Raw genomic sequence first — 26,518 nt, 5'->3', positions numbered from 1 at the left:
ATAGCAAATGATTTAACCTTTCTAAATCTCAGTTTTCTCATCTGTCCAGTAGGGTAATAGTAACCTTTCCCAATATTTTTGGTTGCTCTGATGATTAAAGGTAATGTTTATAAAGTAGCCACATACATCTCCTCCTCTGATTCTTAGACCCTTGGACACAGACTGGAACAATGCCACTGGCTGTCCTGGGTCTCCAACTTGCTGGCTCACCCTGCAGATCTGGAAACTTCCAAGCCTCCATAATCACATGAGCCAATTCCTTGTAATAAACCTTGTGATGTATGTAGATATAGAAATCATATAAATACATTTATATATCTGTGCATTTGTATTTTACATATAACATGTAACATTATATATATAACATGTTATTTATATAACATGTTATATAACATGTGTATATAGAACATGCATAATATAAATATATACATATATTTATAAATAGATATAAAGATGAGCTTCCCAGGTGACACAGTGGTAAAGAATCCACCTCCAGTGCAGGAGACACAGTAGATGCGGGTTCAATCCCTGAGTTGGGAAAACCACCTGGAGAAGGAAATGGCAACCCTCTCCAGCATTCTTGCCTGGAGAATCCCATGGACAGAAGAGTCTGGCGGGCTACAGTCCATGGGGTCGCACAGAGTCAGACCCGACTTAGCGACTGAGCACATAGATGTAGGTCTATAAATGTTGCAGGAAGGGGGACCCCTTCCAGGGCCCGAAACTGGGCCCGAAACTGGGCTCTTGTCTAACACTCGGAAATGAATTGTCCGAGGAGACACATGCTGACAAAGCAAGAGATTTTATTGGGAAAGGGCACCCGGGTAGAGAGCAGTAGGTAATGGAACCCAGGAGAACTGCTCTGCCACGTGGCTCTCAGTCTTGGGTTTTATGGTGATGGGATTCGTTTCCGGGTAGTCTTTGGCCAATCATTCTAATTCAGAGTCTTTCCTGGTGGCACACGCATCGCTCAGCCAAGATGGATGCTAGCAAGAGGGATTCTGGGAAGTGGATAGACACACGGTGTTTCCTTTTGACCTTTCCCGAACTCTTCCGGTTGGTGGTGGCTTATTAGTTCCGTATTCCTTATCAGGATCTCCTGTCATAAAACAACTCATGCAAATGGTTACTATGGTGCCTGGCCAGGGTGGGCGGTTTCAATCAGTGTGCTTTCCCTAACATAAAGAATGTAAATGGCCAAATGGCCTTCCTTCCGTTTCCTTGGAGAACCCTGACTAATACATTACTCTTGGTATTATGTGACGTAGAAAGAAACAGAAATGAGAAGCTCTTTATCCACTGAAAAAGAATGGGGAATGTAGGGAATTCACCAACGGCATATAGGTAGTTAGGATACTGCAGTGAATCACAAGAAGTGGGTGATTCAAAGTAAGACACCCCAGAAGCTGCTGCCAAGCCCCATGTCTATGGTCTGGAAGCCTCCACAACAGACTTATCAGGCTTCAGAGCAAAAAGGCTTCTGCTTGACTCTCACTTTCAAATATCACACCAACCTCTCTCTCGGAAGGAATATGAATTGAAACTCGACTAACAAGAGTGAGTTTGGCAAATGTAGGTTTTAGACCTCCAGCAGGCATATAAAGGGAAAACTTAGACATATCAAAAAAACAAAATCAAAACACAGGAAAGAATTTATAAGGTAAAATTTTGTTGACTTGAATAACAACCTCCCAAATTGTCCTCCTTTGTCCACACAGCAAAGGTCCGCAATCTCAGCTGTACCTCTGATGGCAGGTGGTGGGGGGACTCCTGCCTGCTGACTCTCGGAAGCGGCATTGACTCCAGGAACCCCACACTCTGACTCAGTGGCTAAGCCATTTTCTTCCAGAAGTCCATGAGACGCAGGTGAAGTTACTTGTTCATAGGTCAGGGACATTGGAACAGATTCAGCTATGCTCTTCCCTGATACTAACCACCAAGGCGAAAGGTTAACCAAGAATAGAGAAAGAAGTTGACATTTTAAGGCAGGCTAGATTTTGTATTCATTGAAAAAAGGAACCATTTCCTGGCTCTCACGAATGAAAACCTCACTTGTGTGGAAGCAATCTGCAAAACAACTGAAAGAACTCTCTAGCCTCCTTTCTTAAACTTCCCTGGTGGCTCAGGCCATAAAGAATCTGCCTGCAGTGTGGGAGACCCTGGGTGGACCCCTAGGTCAGGAAGATCCCCTGGAGAAGGGGATGACAACCTGCTCTAGTATTCTTGCCTGGAGAAGTCAATGGACAGAGCAGCCTGGGGGGTTGTAGTCCATGGGATCCCAAAGAGCTGGACACGACTGAGTGACCAACACTTTTGCTTTCAGCCTCGTTTCTAATGTTCACCAAATCCACAGATACCAGTCACCTCATTTATACAAACGGTATTTAGCATGGTTAATAAACTCAGTTCATGACTAGAATGTGGATTTATAAGCCTTCACAAATATTTACTAGCTAAGTAATACACTGGTATTTTAATGGGACATAAAATCAATGATAAAAAAAAACATTGTAAAGGCCATAATATTTAAGACTCTGTGATTTAGAATTAATGTAGGCAGTTCAGAAATCAAATTGTTTGATTGTCCTATTTTCCTCCTTTTATCACTTCAGCTGATCATCAAGAAAGTTGTTTTCTACTGCACCTTGACCACAGAAATTATCATTAAGCAAGGTATTATCGTATTTCAACAAAGCCTGTTATCTCACTTTACAGACTGGATTAGCCAAATGATGTTAAGTCAAGCTATGTCAATGATGATGCAGATACAAAAAATTTAAGGGGTTTGGAGAAAATTCTGTTACAGTGAAACTAAGGAAGAAACAAGCATTGCATTAACTTCATGAAATGAGCCTTCAAGAAAAATAGAGTATGGAATGATATCCCAATTTTACAGATGGTGAAACTTGGGCTCAGAGAAGAAAAGAGAATTGCCTAAGGACTAAGAGACCTGGATTTGAACTTGGGTATTCCTGACTCTGAAATCCACACTGCCAGATCCTTCTGCCCTCCAGCATTATTGAGGACAGGAAAAGCTATTATGTGTACAAAGGAGGCAACAAGCATGAGAAAGCACCAGGAACAGAATGATGAATTAACATTTTGTTCATTATTCTTCTGGGGAGATAAGTGTTTGTTTTCTAAGCAAGACAACATACCCCTATTAAAATTACCAATGGGTACACATACCTTTAGAGAAGTGCTGCAAATGTGAGGATGGTTGCAATTTAAACATATTCCAAAAAAATTGAAATATAGGATCATTTATGAAACAGTCACTAACTGTGCTAAGGAAGGCAAGAAGATCCAGGGACTAAATTTACATCTAGACTTAATGATACAGATTTGTATCCTGTCTCCTCCACTGCCTTCTAGATTTAAGGTGAGGCTGTGATTTCTTGTGTTTTCTTTCTTTCTTTTTTTTTTTTTTTTTTTTTTAAGTATTTACTTTTATTTATTTATTTGGCTGTGCCAGGTCTTAGCTGCAGCATGTGGGATCTAGTTCCCTGATCAGGGATCGAACCTGGCCTCCCCCATATTGGGAGCATGGAGACCAGCAGGGAAGTCCCCGAGATTGGGGGATGGGATCCCAGAGGACAGCTTTGCTGATGAACTGCACTGGCCTTCCTTGTTTTAAATGCAGTGAGGGTAATCTTACGTGCTTCAAGTACCAAGCTGACAATGACATGAGCAAGGGAGGAAGAAAGTAAAATGGTAGAGTGGGAGAACTGTGAAAAATCCTAGAATAATGCCCTGTCTGGAGAAAGCAGAAGACATTGAGCTTAGGCAAGTGTGGCTACTATGAATCTTGACTCAGTGGTATCAGAGTTTTCATTTTTTAAGAGAAGTCATAAATCTACTTCTGCTTTATTGACTATATCAAAGCCTTTGACTGTGTGGATCACAACAAACTGGAAAATTCTTCAAGAGATGGGAATACCAGACCACCCAACTTGCCTCCTGAGAAATATGTATGCAGGTCAAGAAGCAACAGTTAGAACTGAACATGGAACAACAGACCGGTTCCAAATAGGAAAAGGAGTATGTCAAGGCTGTATATTGTCACCCTGCTTATTTAATTTATATGCAGCGTACATCATGTGAAATGCCAGGCTGGATGGAGCACAAGCTGGAATCAAGATTGCCGGGAGAAATATCAATCACCTCAGATATGCAGATGACACCACCCTTATGGCAGAAAGTGAACAAATAAAGAGCCTCTTGATGAAAGTGAAAGAGGAGAGTGAAAAAGTTGGCTTAAAGCTCAACATTCAGAAAACTAAGACCATGGCATCTGGTCCCATCACTTCATGGCAAATAGATGGGGAAACAATGGAAACAGTAAGAGACTTTGTTTTTTGGGGCTCCAAAATCACTACAGATGGTGACTGCAGCCATGAAATCAAAAGACACTTGTACCTTGGAAGAAAGGCTATGAGCAACCTAGATAGCAAACAACCTAGACACGACTGAGCGACTCAACTGAATTGATAAATCTATATTTCACACAAAATTATCTGATGTTTGTGTGTGTGCTCAGTCATGTTCGACTCTTTGCTACCCCATGGACCGTAGCCTGCCAGGCTCCTCTGTCCGTGGAATTTTCCAGGCAAGAATACGGGAGTGGGTTGCCATTCCCTTCTCCAGAGGATCTTCCTAGCCCAGGGATTGAACCCACGTATCCTGCGTCTCCTGCATTGGCAGGCAGATTCTTTACCACTGTGCCTCCTAGCTTTTTCAGATGCAGTTAATTCCATTTTTAAAATTATGGCACGGGCTTGACTCTGAAGCCTCTGCTCCAGGTGTCACTTCCTATGTATTTGTAGCTCTGACTTATGTCTGGAAACTGTGCTCAAGGGGCCTCTCTACTGCTGATGGCTCCGCTGAAGCCATGGGGTAGCACTGATTCTGAAACTAAATTGGCAGGCCTGATGGGCAGGGCTTTCATACACAGTGGGCCTGGGAGTCCTGTGCACTTGGGCCAGTTACGGATTGGTCATCTGCCCACTGTAGACACCAGTCAGAGCTACAGATGCTTCAGCTGAAAGGAACTTTATTAACCTGTCCTCGATAACGAAGAACACGGAGATCCCATAGGGTCCCTGGGTACTTGATCACCATCCTCCACACTGTATCCCCCACTGCCCACCAATCGCTCACCACAACAAAATGACTTATTAAGTCACCAAATCGGAAACACAGAAGTCCCTGGGCCACACGCTTAAAATGATTTTTTTATAGTCTATCAGATGAGTTTGACAGGGGTGTTGCTAGCTTTGTGAGAAAGGCACGCTAGTAATATCAGGTGGCTCATAGCCCACTTTCAATGACTGTAATCTCTTGGTATAATTGCTCGCAGTAATCTCATTTGTATAAGCATCTTAAAAACCGGCTTCTCTCACTTACCAAGCCTGACCAGTCAGAAGAGTTTTAAAAGAACAACAAATCTTAGATTGACTTATTTATTTTTGGCTGTGCTGGGTCTTCATTGCTTTGCGTGGGCTCTAGCTGTGGTAAGCAGGGGCTACTGTTTTTTGGGGTGCATGGGCTTCTCATCGTGGTGGTGTCTTTTTCTCGGAGCACAGGCTCTAGGCGCGTGGGCTTCAGTGGTTGCAGCGCAGGCTCAGTAGTTGTAACTCACCAGCTCCAGAGCAGCGACTCAATAATTTTGGCGAACGGGCTTACTTGCCCCTTGGCATCTGTGATCTTCCTGGACCACGGATGGAATCCCTGTCCCCTGCCTTGGAAGACAGGTTCTTGTCCACTGCGCCACCGGGGAAGTCCAAAAGAACAACAAATCTTTTTAAATTACAAAAGTAATACACATCTATGAAAAATTCAAACAAATTCCAGCATAGGAAGTAGCTCCTCTTAGTTAGTGGGTGCCTTTACCCCAGGCCTCCTTTTTCTTTGTTTCTTTTTTATTCTTTTCCTTTCTTTCTTCTTTTTTTGGCCGCTAGATCTCAGTTCCCCAGTCAGGAATTGAACCCTTTCCCCCTGCTTTGGGAGCTTGGAGTCTTACTCACTGGACAGACAAGCAAGTCCCTCAGACCTTTTTCAGTTCTTTTGCATGTGTGCACACATATGCACATGTGCATACATGCACACAAATGTGTATTTTAACATTTTAAACATAGTATCAACATATTATACCTAGTGTTTCATATTACTCTGGGACTTGCTTTGCTTATGAGACAATGTGTGTTGGAGATGAGTGTGAAGTTTTTCAATCCACCTGTAGGTTACAGATGATTCATGAATTTGAATATATGAGTGAAGTATAACCCAAAATGCTTCATTTAGATTTGGAAGCTTATTTCAAAGTAGATGAGGTTTTAAATTTTTGACAACTAAGTGGTATGGTTCTACTGCTGCTGCTGCTGCTGCTGCTGCTAAGTCACTTTAGTTGTGTCCGACTCTGTGTGACCCCATAGACAGCAGCCCACCAGGCTCCGCCGTCCCTGGGATTCTCCAGGCAAGAGTACTGCAGTGGGTTGCCATTGCCTTCTCTGATGGTTCTACTCAGATCTACTTACTAAAACCTAGTCTTGGAAAGTGTTATGTTAACTGAATTTATAAACTGAATCATATTATAAAAGTGTCCCAGAAACTGATTATCGGAAAGGACTCAACAATGAGTGATACTTACAGGGAATATTCTTTAGAAATAAAAATGACCACCCTAATAGACCACTTGTGAACAGTCAAATATCTTTTCTGTGTCTTAAATTGGAATTCTCTGCATATGAGCTTGACCAACCCCAATGCAAGCCTGATGGAAGTGGAAGAAATGGCTTGCTTTTTTCCATTAGATGTTTGATGTTTCATCAAAGCATAAGTCAGACAAAGAGGACTGACCTTTAAAACTGGTTGGCATGAGATACCCCCTTCCCCCAAGTTCTTTAGTTGGGTAGAGCCAGCTAAACTCTACAATATTCCTCATAAAGTGGTCAAAATCCATCAAAACTCATTGGAGAAAACTATTTAGTCTCATATGGTTTGATTCAACTGGATTCAAACCAAGAAGTGCTGGCTGAAATCAAACTCTTAATCAATATTCATGGTTGTAAGAGCGTGCAAACTGGACCATTCCTTGACTGTTTGCTGCAGGGGAAACTCAAGACTCCTAGACTTTCTTCTTACTGCTTTCCCTCTTTCTGCCCCCTCCCCCGCCTCCCACTCTACAGGAACATCACCTGTAAATGTTTTCTTTTAAAGCAAGGTTTTAAGCTGAAATTTCTCCCAGCTAAAAGGTTCCCCCGCCTCAAGAAAATAATTTATGTTTGATGATTTACTGAAACTATCTTAATAGAAAAAAGTGTTTTTCATTAGTTAAAGAAAAGCACCCTGAAAAATAGAGGATGAGTTCTATGCTTTGCATTTCAAAATCTCAGTGATCTAAACAGTCCATGGAGCCTAGGGCTTTGATCAATTTGTCAACAAATGATATATCTTTAATGTGCTAAAGTTATTAATCCTTGAGTATTTTACCTATCTGCAAAGATATAAATTATCATTTTTTAAAAAACTGCCAGAAAACAAATTCACATATATAGTAGTTTGCAAATCTTGAAAGGATTTCATGCCAGAAGTTTGTTTGGATTTCAGAATGCCCTCCCCAAAGAAAGTGACTAGATTTCCCCAAGCCCAGGAGGCAGTTTGAGTCACCATGAGGTGAAATAATAGCAATAGACTCACTGTGTTCCCTAATCTCTTAGGAAGCCCTTTCCAACACGTTGAGGGGCTGAGGTGGAGTCAGAATCTGCAGTTTCCATTGCAGCAAGATGAAACCTCCAGCAGCAAGAGGTGGGCAGGGCTTCGGTAGTCACTTAATGGTGACTTGAAGGTAAAGAGTTGCTCCAGTTTCCCTGTTCTGCCAATTCCTGGCTGTCTGAATTAGGACTCTTCAGGTCATGAGTAAAAGACATGGGGGATTTGCTACCAAGGATTCAGGGGCAGTTCGGGAACCCAGGCTAGGAGGACCTTCACGAGGACTGGAACAAGGTTCCCACACAGAGCTGTCTTTCCAGATTTGTTGCCTGCATTGCCTGACCTCTCTGTGTCTGTCTGCTTTATTCCTCCCTTGTGAGCACTCAGCAGTAAGGCTGTAACAGGGAAGAGTGAAACCTGACTCCATGTTGGATCTGTTTCTTTGACTTTGTTGTGGTTCAGCCGCTCAGTCGTGTCCGACTCTTTGCAACCCCATGGACTGCAGCACAACAGGCTTCCCTGTCCATCATCTCCTGGAGCTTGCTCAAACTCATGTCCATTGAGTCGGTGATGTCATCCAACCATCTTGTCCTCTGCGGTCCCCTTCTTCTTCTGCCTTCAGTCTTTCCCAGCATCAGCATCTTTGACTTTAGCTGTTGCTCTTGTTATTTTGGGGGGGGGGGGGTTTGGGGTGATAAACAGTCTTTATTTCACCAGCAAATAAATTCAGGTCATCTCAGGTTTGGTAACCAAATGGATCATAAGAAAACATGTTTGCCCTCAGATTTTTTAAATTGTAAAATTAAAAAAAAAGGGGGATTGTTGACATATATATATATATATATATATACACATAGGCCTTAGAAATTTATATAAGTATAAATAGATATCTTTGTTGTTGTTTAGTCACTAAGTCGTGTCTAACTCTTTGCAACCCTATGAACTACAGCCTGCTAGACTCCTCCATCCATGGGATTTCCCAGGCAAGAATACTGGAGTGGGTTGCCATTTCCTTCTCCATGCATTTGTTATTATAATCACTAAAAGGATGCTGTCTTTAGCTATCAGCATACTTAATGGCCTGCCTCAGGGAACCTGCTTCTCTGCCCAATGTTAAACTGAAGAGCCTTTGTTCTGTAGGAAGGGAGACATTCTGACCCTGCCCACCTGTGAATGGTTGCAGAAAAGAAGAAATTAACACATTCCCTTCCTGATGCTGGCCCAATCAAGAGGTACTTTGCCAAATGAATGGCCTTTTTACTTTACTTTCTCACCTCCTCTATTCTACAAAAGAAACTGGCATGCAGACACCCTCCCTCCCCTCACCATAAGATGGTACTCAAGACACTACTCTGCCTTCTAGGATGGCCAGTTTTATGAATAAAGTCCCTGTTTCTTTCCTCAACACCTAGTCTCCCGATTATTGGCTTAGTTGTGTGGTGAGCAGACTGAGCTTGCATTCAGTAACAAGACCACTTGTCTGCCCCATGGCATGGTCTCCACTTTGTAAATTTTCTTCTCCCTAGTTCAACAGATACTGACAGAGGTCTGTGAATCCAAATTCCCAAGAAGAAAGCATTTGATGATCCTAACTGTGATCAAGTGGTGTACAGTCCAGGGCCAACTTAGCTCTGGTCAGGGGGCCAGGTCATGTGGCTCAAAAATGGCTGCCATCTCCTCTCTCATTCCTTCCTCATCCCCTGGGTATAGATGAAGAAGGAAATTCATTGTGAAATGGCAGACGCTGCAAAGAGTAATAAATTCTCTAACTTTAGGAAAAATCATTTTACATCTCAGTCTCAGTTTTCTTTTCTTAAAAAAAAAAAAAAAAACAAACAGATAAAACTGAAACTGTTTACCTCAGTTAGGAACTCAAACTCACAAGACCAGGACTCGAACCCAGCCAGACCCCATGGTTTTCCCACTGAGATCACAAACCTGGTTTCAGGACCTAATAAAGTTCAAGTTCTCGATGTCTCATCACAGAAAGAATTCAATGAGAGACAAAGTGATAGGTAAGAAGTAGATTTATTCAGAGAGAAACACACTCCACAGACAGAGTGCCGGCCATCACAGAGGACAAGTGCAATGGTCTTGAAATGTGGCATTGTTATTTTTTATGGGCTGGGTGATTTCATAGGCTAATGAGTGGGGGGACTGCTGCTGCTGCTGCTAAGTCGCTTCAGTCGTGTCTGACTCTGTGCAGCCTCACAGACGGCAGCCCACCAGGCTCCCCCGTCCCTGGGATTCTCCAGGCAAGAACACTGGAGTGGGTTGCCATTTCCTTCTCCAATGTGTGAAGGTGAAAAGTGAAAGTGAATTCGCTCAGTCGTGTCTGATTCTTCGAGACCCCATGGACTGCAGCCTACCAGGCTCCTCCATCCATGGGATTTTCTAGGCAAGAATACTGGAGTGACTTTCCATTGCCTTCTCTGGTGGGAGGACTATTCCAACTATTTGGGGCAAGGAGTGGAGATTTCCAGGAATCCAGCTACCGCCCACTTTTTGGTCTTTTGGTGGTGACTTGGGACTGTCCTGGAACCTCTGGGTGTGTCATTTAGCTTGCTGATTGAGGATAAAGGTCTAATCAAAGTGGACTAGTCTGCCCTTTTGGACCCATTTAATTTTAATCGGTTTATGTTGTGTCCTCAGGCTATGTCATTCTTTAGAAAGTTGTGCCCTACCCCACCCCACCACCCCACCACCCCCACTTCTTTCCAGTTTCAAAACCACTGGTCTCTGAGGGTTGTAGCATTCACATGCAAAAATCTACAAATGAGTCCAAAAGCTCTAAAAAACTGTGAGGTGTACTCTTAGTCTAGAAAAACATTCCCAAAGTGTTTATTGAGCACTCACTACACACTGGGAACACTTTTCAATACTAAAGTATTCAATACTAAAGTAAAGAGTGAAGATAAATTCCAGGAATAGAATGTGGTTTAGTAACAGTCAGTAAAACCTGAGTGGAATCCTCCTTCTGGCACTTAGTTGTGTGGTTTGGTTAGGTTTCCCATCTCTGAGCCTCAGTTTTCTCATCTGTAAAGTGGGAGTATATGGCAACCCACTCCAGTATTCTTGCCTAGAGAATTCCATGGAAAGAGGAGCCCAGTGGGTTACAATCCATGGGGTTGCAAAGAGTTGGACACAAAGTGAAAGTGACTAACACTTTCAGTTTACAATTTGGTGGTGGTTTAGTCGCTAAGTCATGTCTAATTCTCGTGAGCCCATGGACTATAGCCTGCCAGGCTCCTCTGTCCATTGGATTCTCTAGGCAAGAATACCGGAGTGAGTTCCCATTTCCTTCTCCAGGGGATCTTCCTGACCCAGTAATTGAACCCAGGTCTCCTGCATTGCAGGCAGATTCTTTACTGACTCAACTATGAGGGAAGCCCCTAACTCTTTATTATTTATTATAGTCTAAATGGTCCTACTTCATGGGAAATAGATGGGGAAACAGTGGAAACAGTGTCAGACTTTATTTTTTTGGGCTCCAAAATCACTGCAGATGGTGATTGCAGCCAGGAAATTAAAAGACGCTTACTCCTTGGAAGGAAAGTTATGACCCACCTAGATAGCATATTAAAAAGCATTACATTGCCAACAAAGGTCTGTCTAGTCAAGGCTATGGTTTTTCCAGTGGTCATGTATCAATGTGAGAGTTGGACTGTGAAGAAAGCTGAGTGCTGAAGAATTGATGCTTTTGAACTGTGGTGTTGGAGACGACTCTTGAGAGTCTCTTGGACTGCAGGGAGATCCAACCAGTCCACCCTAGAGGAGATCAGTCCTGGGTGTTCATTGGAAGGAGTGATGCTGAAGCTGAAACTCCAATACTTTGGCCACCTCATGCGAAGAGTTGACTCACTGGAAAAGACCCTGATGCTGGGAGGGATTGGGGGCAGGAGGATGAGATGGCTGGATGGCATCACCGACTCGGTGGACATGAGTTTGAGTAAACTCTGGGAGTTGGTGATGGACAGGGAGGCCTGGCGTGCTGCGATTCATGGGGTCGCAAAGAGTTGGACACGACTGAGCGACTGAACTGGACTGGTCCTACTAGGCCCCACCTCTCCTAAGACAATCCTTGTACTCAAGCCTCTCCTACTGTTAGGGGAAGCACACTGACTGAAACCGCCCACCCTGGCCAGGCCCTTTAGTAACCATTTGCATGAGCTGTTTTATGACAGGAGACCCTGGTAAGGAATACGGAACTAATAAGCAACCACCAACCGGAAGAGTTGGGGAAAGGTCAAAAGGAGACACTGCGTGTCTGTCCCCTTCCCAGAATCCCTCTCACTAGCATCCATCTTGGCTTACTGATGTGTGCACCACCAGGAAAGACTCTGAATTAGAATGATTGGCCAAAGACCACCCGGAAACTAATCCTATCACCATAAAACCTGAGACTGTGAGCCATGCGGCAGAGCAGTTCTCCTGGGTTCCCTTACCCTCCTGCTCTCCACCCGGGTGCCCTTTCCCAATAAAATCTCTTGCTTCGTCAGCACGTGTCTCCTTGGACAATTCTTTTCCGAGTGTTAGACAAGTGTTAGCCCACTCTTGGGGCCCTAACGGAGAGCCTCCCCCTTCCTACAACACTACCAGGTGGTTCCTTTCCCAGTGGTTCATCCAATACTCCAAGCTTCGGTGGCCTCAAGGCCTTTACAAGTGCAGTGTCCTCTATCTGGACTGCTGTTTCTCCTGATCTGGATCAAGTGGGCTCCTCTTCTTCCAGGTCTCTGCACTAATATCCCCTTCTTGGAGGTGACCATCTTACCTGCACGTCTTCCTCCTGCCCCAACCACCTTACTCTTCTCCATGGCATTTGTTGCTCACTAAAAGTACAGATTTATTTGATTTTTTTACATTTTTATTATTTATTTATTTTAAAAAATAGCTGTCCCTGGTGGCTCAGATGGTAAAGAATCTCCCTGCAATGCAGGAGACCCAGGTTCAATCCCTGGGTCAGGAAGCTTCCACTGGAGGAGGCCATGGCTACCCACTCCAGTGTTCTTGCCTGAAGAATCCCGATGGATAGAGGAGCCTGGTGGGCTACAATCCATGGGGTCGCAAAGAGTCAGACACAACTGAATAACTAACACTACTAAAATATAAGTTTCATGATCTAGGAGCTCTGTTTTTTTTTTAACTGATGCATCCCCAGTCCTAGAATAGTGTCTGACATTAGTACATGCATAATTGTCAAATACATGAAGGATGAGTGGCTACTTCAGAGGACTGGGAGGATAAAATGTGATTATATTAGTTATGGTGTGAAAGTACTCAGCACATGCCTGGCACAGAGTAAGAACTGGGTTGGCCAAAAAGCTTATAACTTGTAACACACTTACATCTTTCTATAACATCTCATGGGAAAAACCCAAAGGAACCTTTTTGGCCAACCCGATACTTAACTGGGTTGAATAGCATTTGCTCCAAATTCACGTGCACTCAGAACCTGTGAATGTGGAGCAAATGTAATTTTTGCAGATGTAATCATGTTAGGATGAGGCCAGACTGGTTTAGAATAGACCCTAATCCAAAGACTGGGACTGGTGTCCCTATAAGAAGAGGGAAACGTGGGCACAGAGAGTCACACAGGGAGAATGCTCCATGACGACAAAGAAGGAGATGGTGTGATACTGCCCCGAGATAAGGACTGCCACACACAAGAAGCGAGGAATGTCATTCATCAGGGAAGACAACGGAGGCCCACAGTGATGTCACAAGCCACTGGAAGCTGGGGTTAGTACCTGGTCCCCAAGGGGATAAAAATGACTTGTCTGAATATGTTTTTTTTTTTGCCTTTTGCTCCATATGCCATGTTTGGCTTTGACTCTTTACTATTTGGGAGAAAGGGAAATCGCAACATCAAATTTGGGAGCTACATCACTTAAGTGTCTTCATGGGGAAGCATATTTCTTTATCATATAATAAGAAAAGATCCTAAGCCACAGTTCCTAATTTAAAAACAGAACCACAGGATTTCCCCGGTGGTCCAGTGGTTAAGAATCTGCCTGCCAATGCTGGGGACACGGGTTCGATCCCTGGTCCCAGAAGATTCCATATGCTGGGGAGCAACTAAATCCCATGTGCCACAACTACTGAGCCCTCACGTCTACAGCCCATGCTCTGCAATAAGAGAATCCACTGCAATGAGAAGCCCAGGCACCACAACTAGAGAGTAGCCCCATTCATTCATCACAACTCGAGAAAACCCATGGTCAGCAACAAAGACCCAGCACAGCCAAAAATAAAGAGAAAACCCCACAGGATTTGGTCCCAGTGGCTGTAAATGACCACAGCAGAGGAAAGAGGAGCCTTCTGCTTCTAGGACTGAATATCTCTTTGTGTGACACAACCTGATTGGGCCAGCAGCTCCGTGCCTCTTCTGTAAATTAAGTAGAAAACGGCTATTTGCCAAGAATTTTATTGCTCTTTCAGCCACCTTGATCTTGCTTGCCAGACAGGACTGGGAAGAAGAGCAGAAACGCAGACACAAGGGAGAACACGTCATCCTTGAAGGCTACATCCGAAAGACTTCCTGGCCTGAACTGACAACTGGATAAACAAGGTCGGTGATGTGCAGGTGTGCCCCCCTAGTCATATGTGCAACCAAATACTTAGCAGCTTTACACAGAGGCTACCAGGAGACCCCAGCCTTCAGCTGCAGACTGAAGACAGAAGGATTGAATTGCACTTTCCTTGCAGGCTGGTCATCTGGGCCTAATTTGACTGTTGCCTTTCTCTGTAAGGAAGTGTAGTGTCCCTAGACGATTCAGGAGGGAGGCGGCAAAACCAAGGTCGACAGGCAGGATGTTTTCTTTGCTCTTCTGCTGAGATATCTAAAGCCCGCGCTGGTGCAGGAAGAAGTCAACTCCTCCTCCAGATCCTTCAACACCTTGTTCTCTTTGGGTCTCCAGTGTCTAAAGGCAAAGTGGAAAAAAAAAAAAAGTCGCGGGGGGGGGGGGGGCGGCAAGCACCATCTTTCTTAATGCGGAACACCAAGAAAGAAAGAATCAGTGTTCCACTCCAAGTATCTAGGTGTTCCCCAGTTGTCAAATCACAAGGGCAAGGGCAGGGACGCGGAGGATGACTCGAATCCACTTGAAACCCACTCGGTTGGTTCTTGAGCAATGTCGCAGAAGTTTGGGGCTGTGGGGAGACGCGACATCACGTAGAGTTTGGCAAGAACTCAAAAAATGTTCTCTAGCGGGGCTCCAGCTCCCTGCCGGAAGTGGGCAAAGGCAGAGACTACAGGCTGGATGCGGGGAGTCGGGGGCATGGAAAATCTGACCTCCCCTTGAGCTCAACAGTTAACAGGAAGGTCCCTAAGCGATCGGCCGGTGCGCGCCCAGTGGACTCAGGCAGATCCACACGTGCGCGGCCGCTCCCCATTAGGTGGCACTTATGCACCAGCCGACAGGGGTGGGGACACCTGTACCTTTTCGCCCAGTTCCGAGCCTGCCGGACGCCAGAGATCACCCGAGTCCGCCCGGGCCCGCCGGAAGGAAAGGAGCGCGGACGTGCCCAGCGCAAGGTGGAGGCGAACACCTGTGCGTCCGCGCGCGGGGGGCGGGCGCTAGGACCCGAGCGGCGCACCTGTTGGCTGGCGCCCTGGGCCCCGCCCGCCCGCCAGCCACCCCGAGCGCCCAGCCGGGCGCGGGCGAGGGCGGGAGGGAAGGCGCGAGCAGAGGGCACCGGGCGGCGGCGGCGCTCCGGGAGCACCATGGCCGAGCTGCTCTGGAGCCTGCAGGATTCCCAGCTCGTCGCCCGCTTCCAGCGCCGCTGCGGGCTCTTCCCCGCGCCGGATGAAGGCCCCAGCGAGAACGGCGCGGGCCCCACGGACCGCGAGGCGCGGACGCCGGGGCTCGGGCATCTCCCCGCCGCCAAAGGCAAGGGCGCCGGGGAGCCGGCCAATGGGCTGCGGAGACTGGCGGCCCCGCAGGTAACCGCGGGCCAGGTGTTCGCGGGGTGGGGGAGGTGAAGGGGGCAGATCGCTCTGCAGCCTGCGGACTGGTAGGTCCAGCCGACCCCGCGACGCGGGGAGGGGCTTGTGGCGATCCTTGCCGAGCCGAGAGGGCCGCGTCCCCGGCGGTGACCCGGCTGTCCGCGCGGTGTGTCCCACCTCTAGGATGACACCCTCTAACGCGGCCAGGTGACAACCAGAGTCTGTTAAGACTTCAGATGCACCCTGAGCTAAAGCTATTTAGAGGTTTTTTTTGTGTGTGTTTTGTTTTTTTTTAAGAGTCTATTTAGAGCTTTTCTGCCGTCCTAAGTATATGTTCATGTATATTCTTCCAAATGTATGAGAGTTACATAATTGAAAAGAGGAGCGGATATGTCATTGTCATTTTCGCGAGAGGTCTCGCTGGGGAGAAATTCCGACAACTCCCCCCTTCCTTATTCTGAGTTTCCGCGCCATCCCCCTTTGTTTGATCCACACTAAGCTGGTGCAGTAGGACTCCGCTTGCTCCTCACCGTCCTTCACCGCCGGCTCTCCAGACAGAATTTCGGGTTTAAATACTGCTGCTGGAGAGATTTACCAACCCCACCGCCTACCAACAGTGCTGTTGTCCAGACAGCGCGCTTCGCTCCCTCCCTCCCCTAGAGTCTTCGGGTCCCGTCGGCCTGGTGGGTCTCTTTTTAGCTGACACCAGTGACTCTGGACAGATGCTGCCAGGAGGGAGGCTCACCGCGCTGTCCTCCAGGCGTGCACCGTGTGGTTATACAATCCACTGCGGCCTTGGGAAGCCAGCGCATCGTCGCAGTGCACAAGGACTCCAGGCGGGAGAGACGAGACAGGCTGCAGATGCCAACGTGCCAGGGCGCAGGGCTGCCCTCTGGGAGGGAGGACTCCCAGCAGCAGTGAGACAGCTTGGGCCCGGACTGCGTCTGTGCCCTTCCCCCAGGAGAGGTGGAAAAGTGTGACGGAGGAAAAGGGAAACAGTGTATTACAACTCTTTGGTGGGGGTGGTGGTCTTGGTGGTGGAGGAGGTAACCAGGTATTTTTTCATCCTAGAAGTTTTGATGACAGGAAGGTGGCATGTATCTATGTGTAGATTTCTAGATCTAATAGTAACTGAGGAATTATGAAGAACCTGGCTTTCAGGGGGAATGGAATACTGTGGGCATTAAATGGTAGGATTTAGTTAGAGAGTGGGGGTGGGCGATGGGTTCCACTCCAGAGAAATCTTCCTCCATGATATTTTCTTTTCTCCTTTTGTGTTTCCTTCTCCATCCCAGAGGACACCCAGAAACTTTTAGATACGTTTGAGAGCCCCTGCCCCTTTCCTCTTGCTTTCTCTTTAGAATGGTGCAGAGAGGAGGGATTAAGAACCTGTCTCATTCCTGAAACGCTGTCTGGCATTTTCTGGGGACACAGTTTATATCCACAGGTAGATATATGGGCTGCTCCCTGTTGCTTGCTCCTCTAGCATCTACTGTTTCCTTAGTCCAGGGAGCTGAAGAAGAGCACAGTTTTCCACTAGCATTTCTCAGACTCTTTCAAACATTACCCTTAGTCATATAACTTCCAGATCTGGAAAAGGAACCTCCTGCCCTTTTTTAAAAGCAAGAGGAGCAGGTTTCCTTGTAGAATGGTGTTATCTTGCTCCTTTCAGTGAAGGATATGAAAGGATCATCCCCTTTCTTTCCTTTTTTAAAACAATTTTTTTTTATTGGAGTAAAATTGCTTTACAATGTTGTGTTCGTTTCTGCAAAGTGAATCAGCTGTATGTATACTTAGATCTCCAATCCCCTTTCATCCTACACAGGACCCCACTCACTATAGATCATGTAAGAGGGTTAAAAATTCATGATTAATCCCCACATGCAATGGGCAAAAAATGAGAGCACTTGATAAATAATGGGATAATGTTTTTAAAGGTGGGTTGGTATCAAGTGACTTGGGAAGATTCATATTTTGCAAGTACAGGTGGAGTTCCCAAAGCAAGATGATTGCATACTTGCCCCAGATAATTGATAGGACCTTAAAGGGACAGCGGACAAAATGTCTCTCCAATTAGCTATTCTTCTCCTTGGCCTCTGCCTGGCTTGTGGCTTGTCAATTGCCTGTCCATCCTCTGAGTAAACTCCCACTCATCCTTCAGTTTCAAAGGTCAGTCCTCAGGAGACACTTCCACTCACTCTCCGATCTCCCTCCTCTCTTTATATATTCTCTTTGCTTCTTGCCAGTTTTCATCGCAGCCTTTATCATGTTGTATAAGTGTACCACTGTGTGGCTATCTGATTATTGCTAACCTCTTCCAGGGGATGATGAGCTCTAAGAATGCAGGAAACTTGTCTACGGTGCTCATTATTTGCTCCTCATGGCCTGGTGCCTGGGAGCTCAGTGAATTTTATAAATGAGTGAGTGTGGATTGCAATATAAAATTGCCCTTTAAAAGCTAAACAAGCAGGTTTTTTTGCAAAGAAGTATCTTCTTGCTGCTTGGGCATTCAGTGAAGCAAATGGTAGGGTTTCCCCCTCCCATCCAACACTCTTCACTCGCTATATCATGACAAGTGAAGTGAAGTGAAATTGCTCAGTTGTGTCCAACTCTTTGCGACCCCATGGACTGTAGCCTACCAGGCTCCTCCCTCCATGGGATTCTCCAGGCAAGAATGCTGGAGTAGGTTGCCATTTCCTTCTCCAGGGGATCTTCCCGACTCAGGGATTGAACCTGGGTCTCCTGCATTGCAGGCAGACACTTTAACCTCTGAGCCACCAGGGAAGCCCTATATCATGACAGAGTGTTTGACATTCAAGATAAGAAACTGAAGATTTTTAAAAACTGAAGTGTAAATATTGAAAATCAAAATTTTCCACATACTCTAGAAGTTAGGCAGCACCAGGGTATTGATTTAAGATATATCAGACAACAGAGAAGTTGCTTTCTTCCCTGAATGGCTTTGTTGCTGTCTAGTTGCTATGTTGTGTCTGACCCTTTGCGACCCCATGGACTGTATGGAGCCTTCGAGGTTCCTCTGTCCATGGGATTTCCTAGGCAAGAATACTGCAGTGGCTTGCCATTCCCACCTCCAGGGAATCTTCCCAATCTAGGGATCAAACCTGCAGCTGGCTGATTCTTTACCCCTGAGCCATCTAGGAAGCCCCAGAGTGACTTCAGATAGTAACAAGTCTAATTTTTTCTTACCTTCCATATTTTCTGTATTTCTTGTAGTGCTTATAAAGCAGGGAGAAGTAGGAAAATGACTGAAGAAGGGCTTCCTTTACACATTCTTGTAACACCACACACTGCTAGCTTAAAGATTAACTACATCATTTACAAACCAGGCTGGGCTGAACTTGCACAAAGCTATCATGGTATAAATTAGACTGAACTTCATAGATTTCCCAGTAGGCCTACATGTCACAGACAGAAAAAGTTTGAGTCCTAAAGAGTTAAATGCTTTGTTGAGGACTTTCCTGATATTACACAGTCAGATCCGTGACTTATGTTTAAACTTCTTTCTACATGTGCACCTTCCTGAGAAGACAGCTCGAGGCTTTATTCTGTCTGCCTCATGGAGGAGCTGTGAGGTGTTGGGACTGTTCTCGGGCAGGGTAGAGACTTAATGGAAAGAGGAGCTATTGCTCTTGGTTTGTAAAGGTAACTGGTTTGCAAGGGTAACCAGAGGAGGACATTCTTGGAAGTCACCAGGAGCAGAAGGCAGGGGGTCTTTGGACCCAGCTAAGTGGGGGACAAAGGCCTGGACAGAATCATGTTTGTTTATTCTGGAGGAAAGCCAACCTTGAAGACAATGGTATTTTGATTTCTGTCCTCTTTGCTTGCTCAATACAGTTGCATCAAGTTAGATTTTGTAGTGCCTTTCCCATTTACATTAGACTTTAGTTAATGTTTCCAAATTGCACTGTGGTCAATAAATACTATTTGATAAGTGGGTTATTTTTAGAAGTCTTTACACTCCACATTTTCCTCTTAAAACTTTTAGGGTCCTCCAAGACTGTCAATCTATAAAACCCCACCCTTAATTTTATTGGCTTGCTAAAGTGCAAAGGACCAGGGTCTAGCTCTGTGCCGATGTCATTTTGAACTTCTCTAGGCCTCTGTTGTCCCATACCCAAAATGAGTCGAGTGGAATAGAACCTTGGGTTTCCAACTATGGCTATCCATTATAGTCAGTTAGAGAAGCTTTACAAACAAACAGGGATTTCCCTGGTGGTTCAGCAGCTGAGACTCCGTACTGCCGATGCAGGGCGTCCAGGTTTGATCTCTGGTCAGGGAACTAGATCCCACATGCCGCAACGAAGACCTGGTGTAGTTAAATAAAAAATTTAAAATCATATCAATGTATGACAAAACCCACTGAAATGTTGTGAAGTAATTAGCCTCCAACTAATAAAAAAAAATAAATAAAAATTAAAAAAAAAAAGTAAAAAAAAAAGAATTTAAAAAACAAACAAGCGAAAAACCAATGTCTGGGATCCAGGTCAGAAGTAGGGCCCCAGTGCATGCGTGCTCAGTTGCTAAGTCCTGTCCGACTCTTTGCAACTCCATAGACTATGGCCCACCAGGCTTCTCTGTGCACGGGATTTCGGAGACAAGAATACTGGAGTGGGTTACCATTTCCTACTTCAGGGGATCTTCCTGGACCAAGGATCGAACCTGTGTCTCCTGTGTCTTGTACATCGGCAGGCAGATTCTTTACCACTGAGCCACCTGTGAAGCCCGGGACCCCAGAGAAGCTGGCAGACAGAAGTAGGAAGCTCCAAATTCTTTTTCCTGGGACGCACATTCCTTAGTGTGTTTAGGACAAGGGTAGTGATATCTGGAAGCAGCAGTCATGGTGTCTATTGACATTTTGACTTGATTATATCTAAACTGTCCAACAATCAGCCTTGAAGCCTTGATTATCTTTAGCTGGATGCTCAGATTGGAATCGGCAAAATAAGCCTCTGTGAAAAGGTACATTTGATCATTTTTTTTCCTAGTTGCAGATATGGTTCAGATGCAAAAATATGGGGAAAAATACAAAGAAAAAGTTAAAGCCATGTCCATTATACCACTGCTCAAAGATAATCACCTGGTAAATGTTCAACCTGAATTTTAATGGCTATATATTGCTCCATGGCATGGATGTACTATAATTTAGTCGACCTCTTGGTAAGCTTTTAGTTTCTTTCTAGTTTTTGCTTTAAAACTATTTTTGTGTGCGTAGCCTGCAGGCTCCTCTGTCCCTAGGATTCTCCAGGCAAGAATACTGTGTGGTTGCCATTCCCTTCTCTAGGGGATCTTCCCCACCCAGGGATCGAACCCACGTCTCCTGCAGCTTCTGCATTACAGGCAGATTCTTTACTGCTGAGCCACTGGGGAAGCTCCACATATCTTGATAGTCTTGTTTTTATTTATTTTTAAAATATTTATTATTTATTTGGCTGAATCGAGTCTTAGTTGCTACACACAGGCTTTTTCACTGTGGCATATGGGTTCAGTTGCTCCGAAGCATGTGGGGTCTTTAGTTCCCCAACCAGTAATCGAACCCACCCACGTTCCCTGCATTGCAAGGCAGATTCTTTTTTTTTTTTTGCAAGGCAGATTCTTTACCACTGGACCACCAGGGAAGTCTCGATAGTCTTGTTTTTAAATTGAGATATAACTGACATGACTTATTGGTTTCAAGTATGCAACATGATTCAGTATTCATATATATTGTGATATGATCACCACAGTAGGTCTAGGTAACATCCATCTCCATACAGAGTTACAGTTCTTTTTCTTGTGATCAGGACTTTTAAGATCTGCTCTTTCAGCAGCTTTCAAATATACAATACAGTATTAACTATCGTTATCATGTTGTTCACTACATCTTCATGACTTATTTATTTTTTAACTGGATGTTTGTATCTTTCGACTATCTTCATCTATTTTGCTCATTGCTGTCCTCCACCCCCCACCTCTGCGTGCATGTGTGTGCATGCTCAGTTGTGTCCGACTCTGTGACCCTGTGGACAGTAGCCTGCCAGGCACCCCTGTCCGTGGGATTCTCCAGGCAAGAATACTGGAATGGGTAGCCATTTCCTTTCCAGGGGATCTTCCCAACCCTGGGATCGAACCCACATCTCCTGTATCTCCTTGCACTGGCAGGCAGATTCTGTACCACGGAGCCACGTGGGAAGCCCCACCCCGACTCTGGCAACCATCTACTTGTTGTCTGTATTTGTGAGTTGTTTGTTGTTGTTTTTGTTGTTTAGATTCCACATATAAGTGAGATTATACATGATTTATCTGACTTATTTCACTTAGCATAATGCCCTCAAGGCTTCCCAGGTTTCCTTTGCCATGCGGAAGCCTTTTAATTTAATGTAGTCCAACTTGTTTCTCTTTGCTTTTGTTGCCTCGGCTTTGGGTGTCAAATCCAAAAAATCATTGCCAAGACTGATGTCAGCCTTTGATTGCTTTCTTAATTTAAATTTCCAGTCTTGTAATTGCTGGGTAGAAATATGTATATATTATGGCTTTCAATAAGTATTACCAACTTGTCCTTCAGAAAGGGTGGAGGGATACACAGCTATGAGTGCAGCTTTTCCTACACCCTCACCAGTCTTAGATATTAACATTCTCTTTACTCTTTGGAGAAAATAGACCATCTCTGCTTCTGTCTCATCTTTGCTTCCTTGATTTCCGGCTAACATTTATTGATCAGCTACTGTGTTTCTAGGACAGTTGTCAGCCTTAAAGGTAAGGTACAACATAAAGGAGATTTAGTTCCTGCCCTGGGAAAGTCACCAAGAAAATGATGCAATGCAGCAAATGCATTGCAAGGAGAAATAGGTGGTCAGGGAGACAAGAGCAGGAGTCATGGTGATCCCTATTGGAGGACCCATGGTGTCTTGAATCAAGGCTTAAAGAGCAGTAGGTAGCAAATAGTTGAAAGTATGAGACTCTGTTTTCCTTACATGGAAATCTCATGTAATAAAACATAAAGACAGATTAGTATTATTTTTGGTGAGTAGTGATAAGTTCAACTTGGCATAGTAAGAGTTCGAGCAGGAGACAGATGGTCTACTGATAAGGGGTCACTGAAACTCTTAAAAATGGTTATGTGGCAGCTTTTATGTTATGTTTGGTAGTGGTGGTTTAGTCACTCAGTAGGTCCAATTCTTCACCCCACCATGGACTGTAGCCTGCCAGGCTCCTCTGTCCATGGAATTTTCCAGGCAAGGATACTGGAAAGGGTTGCCATTTCCTTCTGTAGGGGAACTTCCCGACCCTCAGATCAAACCTGGGTCTCCTGCATTGCAAGCGGATTTTTTTTACCAACTGAGCCACCATATTTTACTGCAAGTTACAAAAAAAAGAAAAGGAAGGAAGGAAGGAAGAAAGAAAGGAAACTTAAGCTCTCCTCCAGGGGAGAAAGCATAACTTCCTTAAGTGTGGGCTGCACATAGTGACTTCCTTCTGAAGAGTACATTATGGAAAGAGGGAGGGGGGGAAAAAAGAGTTATTTTACGGTGTAAAAGCCTGACGATGCCACCTCAGCCAGATGATCAGGCTGATGTCAATGGTGATGAGTCATGTTGAAGCGTGTGCTCTTGGTGTGCATTGAAATGATAATCTCTTGATCCATGTTGAAAATGGCACTTCACCTCTGTGACCTTCCCCCAAACTCTCATTCTAATCATGAGAAAGACATCAGACAAATCCCAGTTGAGAGACATTCTACAAAACACCTGTCCTCTTCAACACTGTCAGGGTCATCAATCATAAGGGAAGTCTGAGAAACAGTCACAGGACCTTGGAACAGAACAACAAAAAAGGAAAAAGCATTCAGTAAAAACTAAGGACGTCTGAGTAAAATATGGATCTTAGTTAAAAATGGCACATTAGTATTTTAACCAGTGTATCATACTGGTAAGATGTTTAAAGATGGGGAAACAGGCTGCAGGGACTTCCCTGAAGGTCCAGTGGCTAAGACTCCACATTCCCAATGCCCGGGTTCCATCCCTGGTCAGGGAACTAGAGGCCACATACCGCAAGTAAGAAGTTCACATGCAACAACTTAAGATCCTGCATGCTGCAACTAAGACCTGACCCAGCAAAATGAATACATATTAAAAAGAAAAAACAGGCTGCAGAGTATATGGGAAGAATGTAGAATATGTGGGAACTTTTAAAGGGGGAATGACTGAGCAGTTGAAGAAGTTCAAAGATGGGATCCTTTACAAAGCTGTAGGAAGAGTTGGGAAAAATGAGCATGGGAGGATGAAGTGTCCTGAAACAGGCAACTTTAGCCTAAAAAGGTGAGAGGAGAGGATGGCATTCTGGTATCCCCAGACCCAAGGAGAGCTTAGCATCAGAGAGGGCCCTGACCAGAATGAACCCTTTCATGGAGAAACAGCCACAACCGGGCAGGAGCTGAAAGGGAAACTTATCTTCAACTTCTCTCTATGCTTTCTCCTATCCCGCCAGTTGCCTCTCTCCCTCTAAATACAGTCAGAAGCCAGGGAGCCTGGGCTGATGCAATTCAAGAAGGTCAGTCCTGCTCTGGAGAAACATGAAGAGTGGATCTGAAAGGATGAATGAAGAATATCCAGTTGTGTAAAGAAGTTGGTGTTATATTGGCTAGACTGTTAGGCTAGAGCCAGAGTTGAAGTGTGGTTTCCTGCAGAATTTGGGCTTCATCCTACAGACAGGGAATAGCAAATCAATCTCATCCCATGTGCCAAATCAGAGTTTTCAACTCAGACTTGGTGTTGAGAAAGGTTCTTGGGGTGTCACTGTGCTTCATGAGAAAGAGTGTGAGGTTGAATGGTGATGCCTGTGTGGGTTACCGAGGGACCTAGTGCTAAAGCGTTTAAGATATGATGTCATCCCTTGTATGCAGACTCTAAAAGGAAAGGATACAAATGAACTTATTTACGAAACAGGAACAGACTCAAAAACTTACAGAACGAACTTATGGTTGCCAGGGGGGAAGAATGGGGGAAGAGATAGTTAAGGGAGTTTGGGATTGACTTGTACACAGTGGTGTATTTAAAATGAGTCACCAACAAGGTCCCACTGTATAGCCCAGGGCATTCTGCTCAGTATGCAGCCGGGATGGGAGGGGACTTTAGGGGAGATTGCTCATTTGCTCAGTCGTGTCCTCCTCTTTGTGACCCTGTGTCTGTAGCTCACCAGGCTCCTCTTTCCATTGGATTTTTTCAGGCAGGAATACTGGAGTGAGTTGCCATTTCCTTCTCTACGGGATCTTCCAGACCCAGGGATCGAACACGCGTCTCTTGCATCTCTTGTATTGGCAGGCAGATTCTTTACCATTGCACCACCTGGGAAGTCCTAAGCAGGGGGGAGAATGGATACAAGGATACATATGACTGAATCCCTTTGCTGTATACTTGAAATTATCACAACATTGTTAGCTTTGTATACATATTAAAAAAAAAAAAGAAATGGCGATATTATAGTCAAACAGCAGCAAACATGGGACTAACATAAAATCAAGCCTTAGTATCTGTTTTGGGTCTTTGGTGATATTTTGAGTGTCTCCTGCACCTAAAAATGCCTTAGGAGGAAAGAGACCACAAGTGGTTTAAGAAGCAGGTTGCCATGTTTTGAATCATGGGACCCCCATCATCATGGCTGAAAGCTGATTGGATCAGTGATCAGCTCTTAAGTCAAAGGCAGCCTGTTTAGGCTGGTCAGTATTTTATGATGTAGCCCCACATGGGAACTTCTCCTAATTGGGATACTGCATCATGGAGGGTGACTAAGGCAACCAATTTAGTGGCTCCCTTAGGGAGTCTGAATGGAAGACCCAGAGGTAGGGACATGAATGGTAGAGTGCTGATGGACTTCAGAGAGAAAGAGGAGGTCGTAAGCAAAGGTCTCGTGACAGGGAAAGCAGTAGGAAGGCAGAGAGTCTGCAGCAATGGGTGGTAAAAGCAGCAGGAAAAACTCCAAGTGGAGAAGCAGCAAGAGTCTTGAGGGGTAGACCCCACTTCTGAGTGGGGAGGTGCTAGAGGACTGCTGACTTTCAGGATAGAGGGGCTTAGGGTGAGGCTGACATGGTCTGTGTCCTTGTTGTTGTTCAGTTGTTCAGTTGTGTCCAGCTCTTTGCGACCCCATGGATTGTAACACGCCAGGCTTCCCTGTCCTTCACTATTTGCTGGAGGTTGCTCAAACTCATGTCCATTGAGTCGGTGATGCCATCCAACCATCTCATCCTCTGTCATCCCCTTCTCCTCCTGCCTTCAATCTTTCCCAGCATCAGGGTCATTTCCAGTGGTTCGGCTCTTCACATTAGGTGGCCAAAGTATTGGAGCTTCAGCCTTAGTTAGCATCAGTCCCTCCAATGGATATTCAGGATTGATATCCTTTAGGATTGACAGATTTGATCTCCTTGCAGTCCAAAGGACTCTCAAGAGTCTTCTCCAACACCACAGTTCAAAAGCATCAATTCTTTGTCACTCAACCATCTTTATTGTCCAACTCTCACATCCATACATGATGGAAAAAAACCATAGCTTTGACTAGATGGACCTTTGTTGGCAAAGCGATGTCTCTGCTTTTTAATATGCTGTCTAGGCTTGTCATAGCTTTTCTTCCAAGGAGCAAGCATCTTTTAATCTCATGGCTGCAGTCACCATCTGCAGTGATTTTGGAGCCCAAGAACGTCCGAGGATTTATTGTTAACTCACTGGAGGGGACCTGAGTGGGTCTCCACTTGCAGCCAGAACATGCTGGCCTCTAGTGCTCTGAAGACTTGCACATAATCACAATTAAATCATTAGTTCTAGCATCTTTTTGTGAAGTTGGAACTGGGGGTAGGGGGGAGAGGGGAGAAGGGGC

The 26,518-nt window shown here is 45.1% G+C and overlaps 1 protein-coding gene and 1 pseudogene across 2 annotated transcripts in view; one reads left to right on the top strand and one right to left on the bottom strand.

Moving 5' to 3' along the window:
* LOC133060502 (small ribosomal subunit protein uS17-like) overlaps positions 1-1,897 on the bottom strand; it is a 66,021-nt pseudogene extending 64,124 nt beyond the window's left edge.
* A 13,496-nt stretch (positions 1,898-15,393) lies between these two features.
* Positions 15,394-26,518, top strand: part of SGPP2 (sphingosine-1-phosphate phosphatase 2) — a 147,024-nt gene continuing 135,899 nt past the window's right edge. For both annotated transcript variants that reach the window (XM_061148646.1, XM_061148645.1), the window contains exon 1: positions 15,394-15,652. In XM_061148646.1, the coding sequence (XP_061004629.1) occupies positions 15,434-15,652 (219 nt within the window). In that variant the 5' untranslated portion in view covers positions 15,394-15,433. The remainder of the gene's footprint in view (positions 15,653-26,518) is intronic.

This window comes from Dama dama, chromosome 8 (assembly GCF_033118175.1).
Source record: "Dama dama isolate Ldn47 chromosome 8, ASM3311817v1, whole genome shotgun sequence".
Classification (NCBI taxonomy): domain Eukaryota; kingdom Metazoa; phylum Chordata; class Mammalia; order Artiodactyla; family Cervidae; genus Dama; species Dama dama.
Note: the sequence above shows the minus strand (reverse complement) of the source record. Positions and strands in the feature narration are given on the sequence as shown.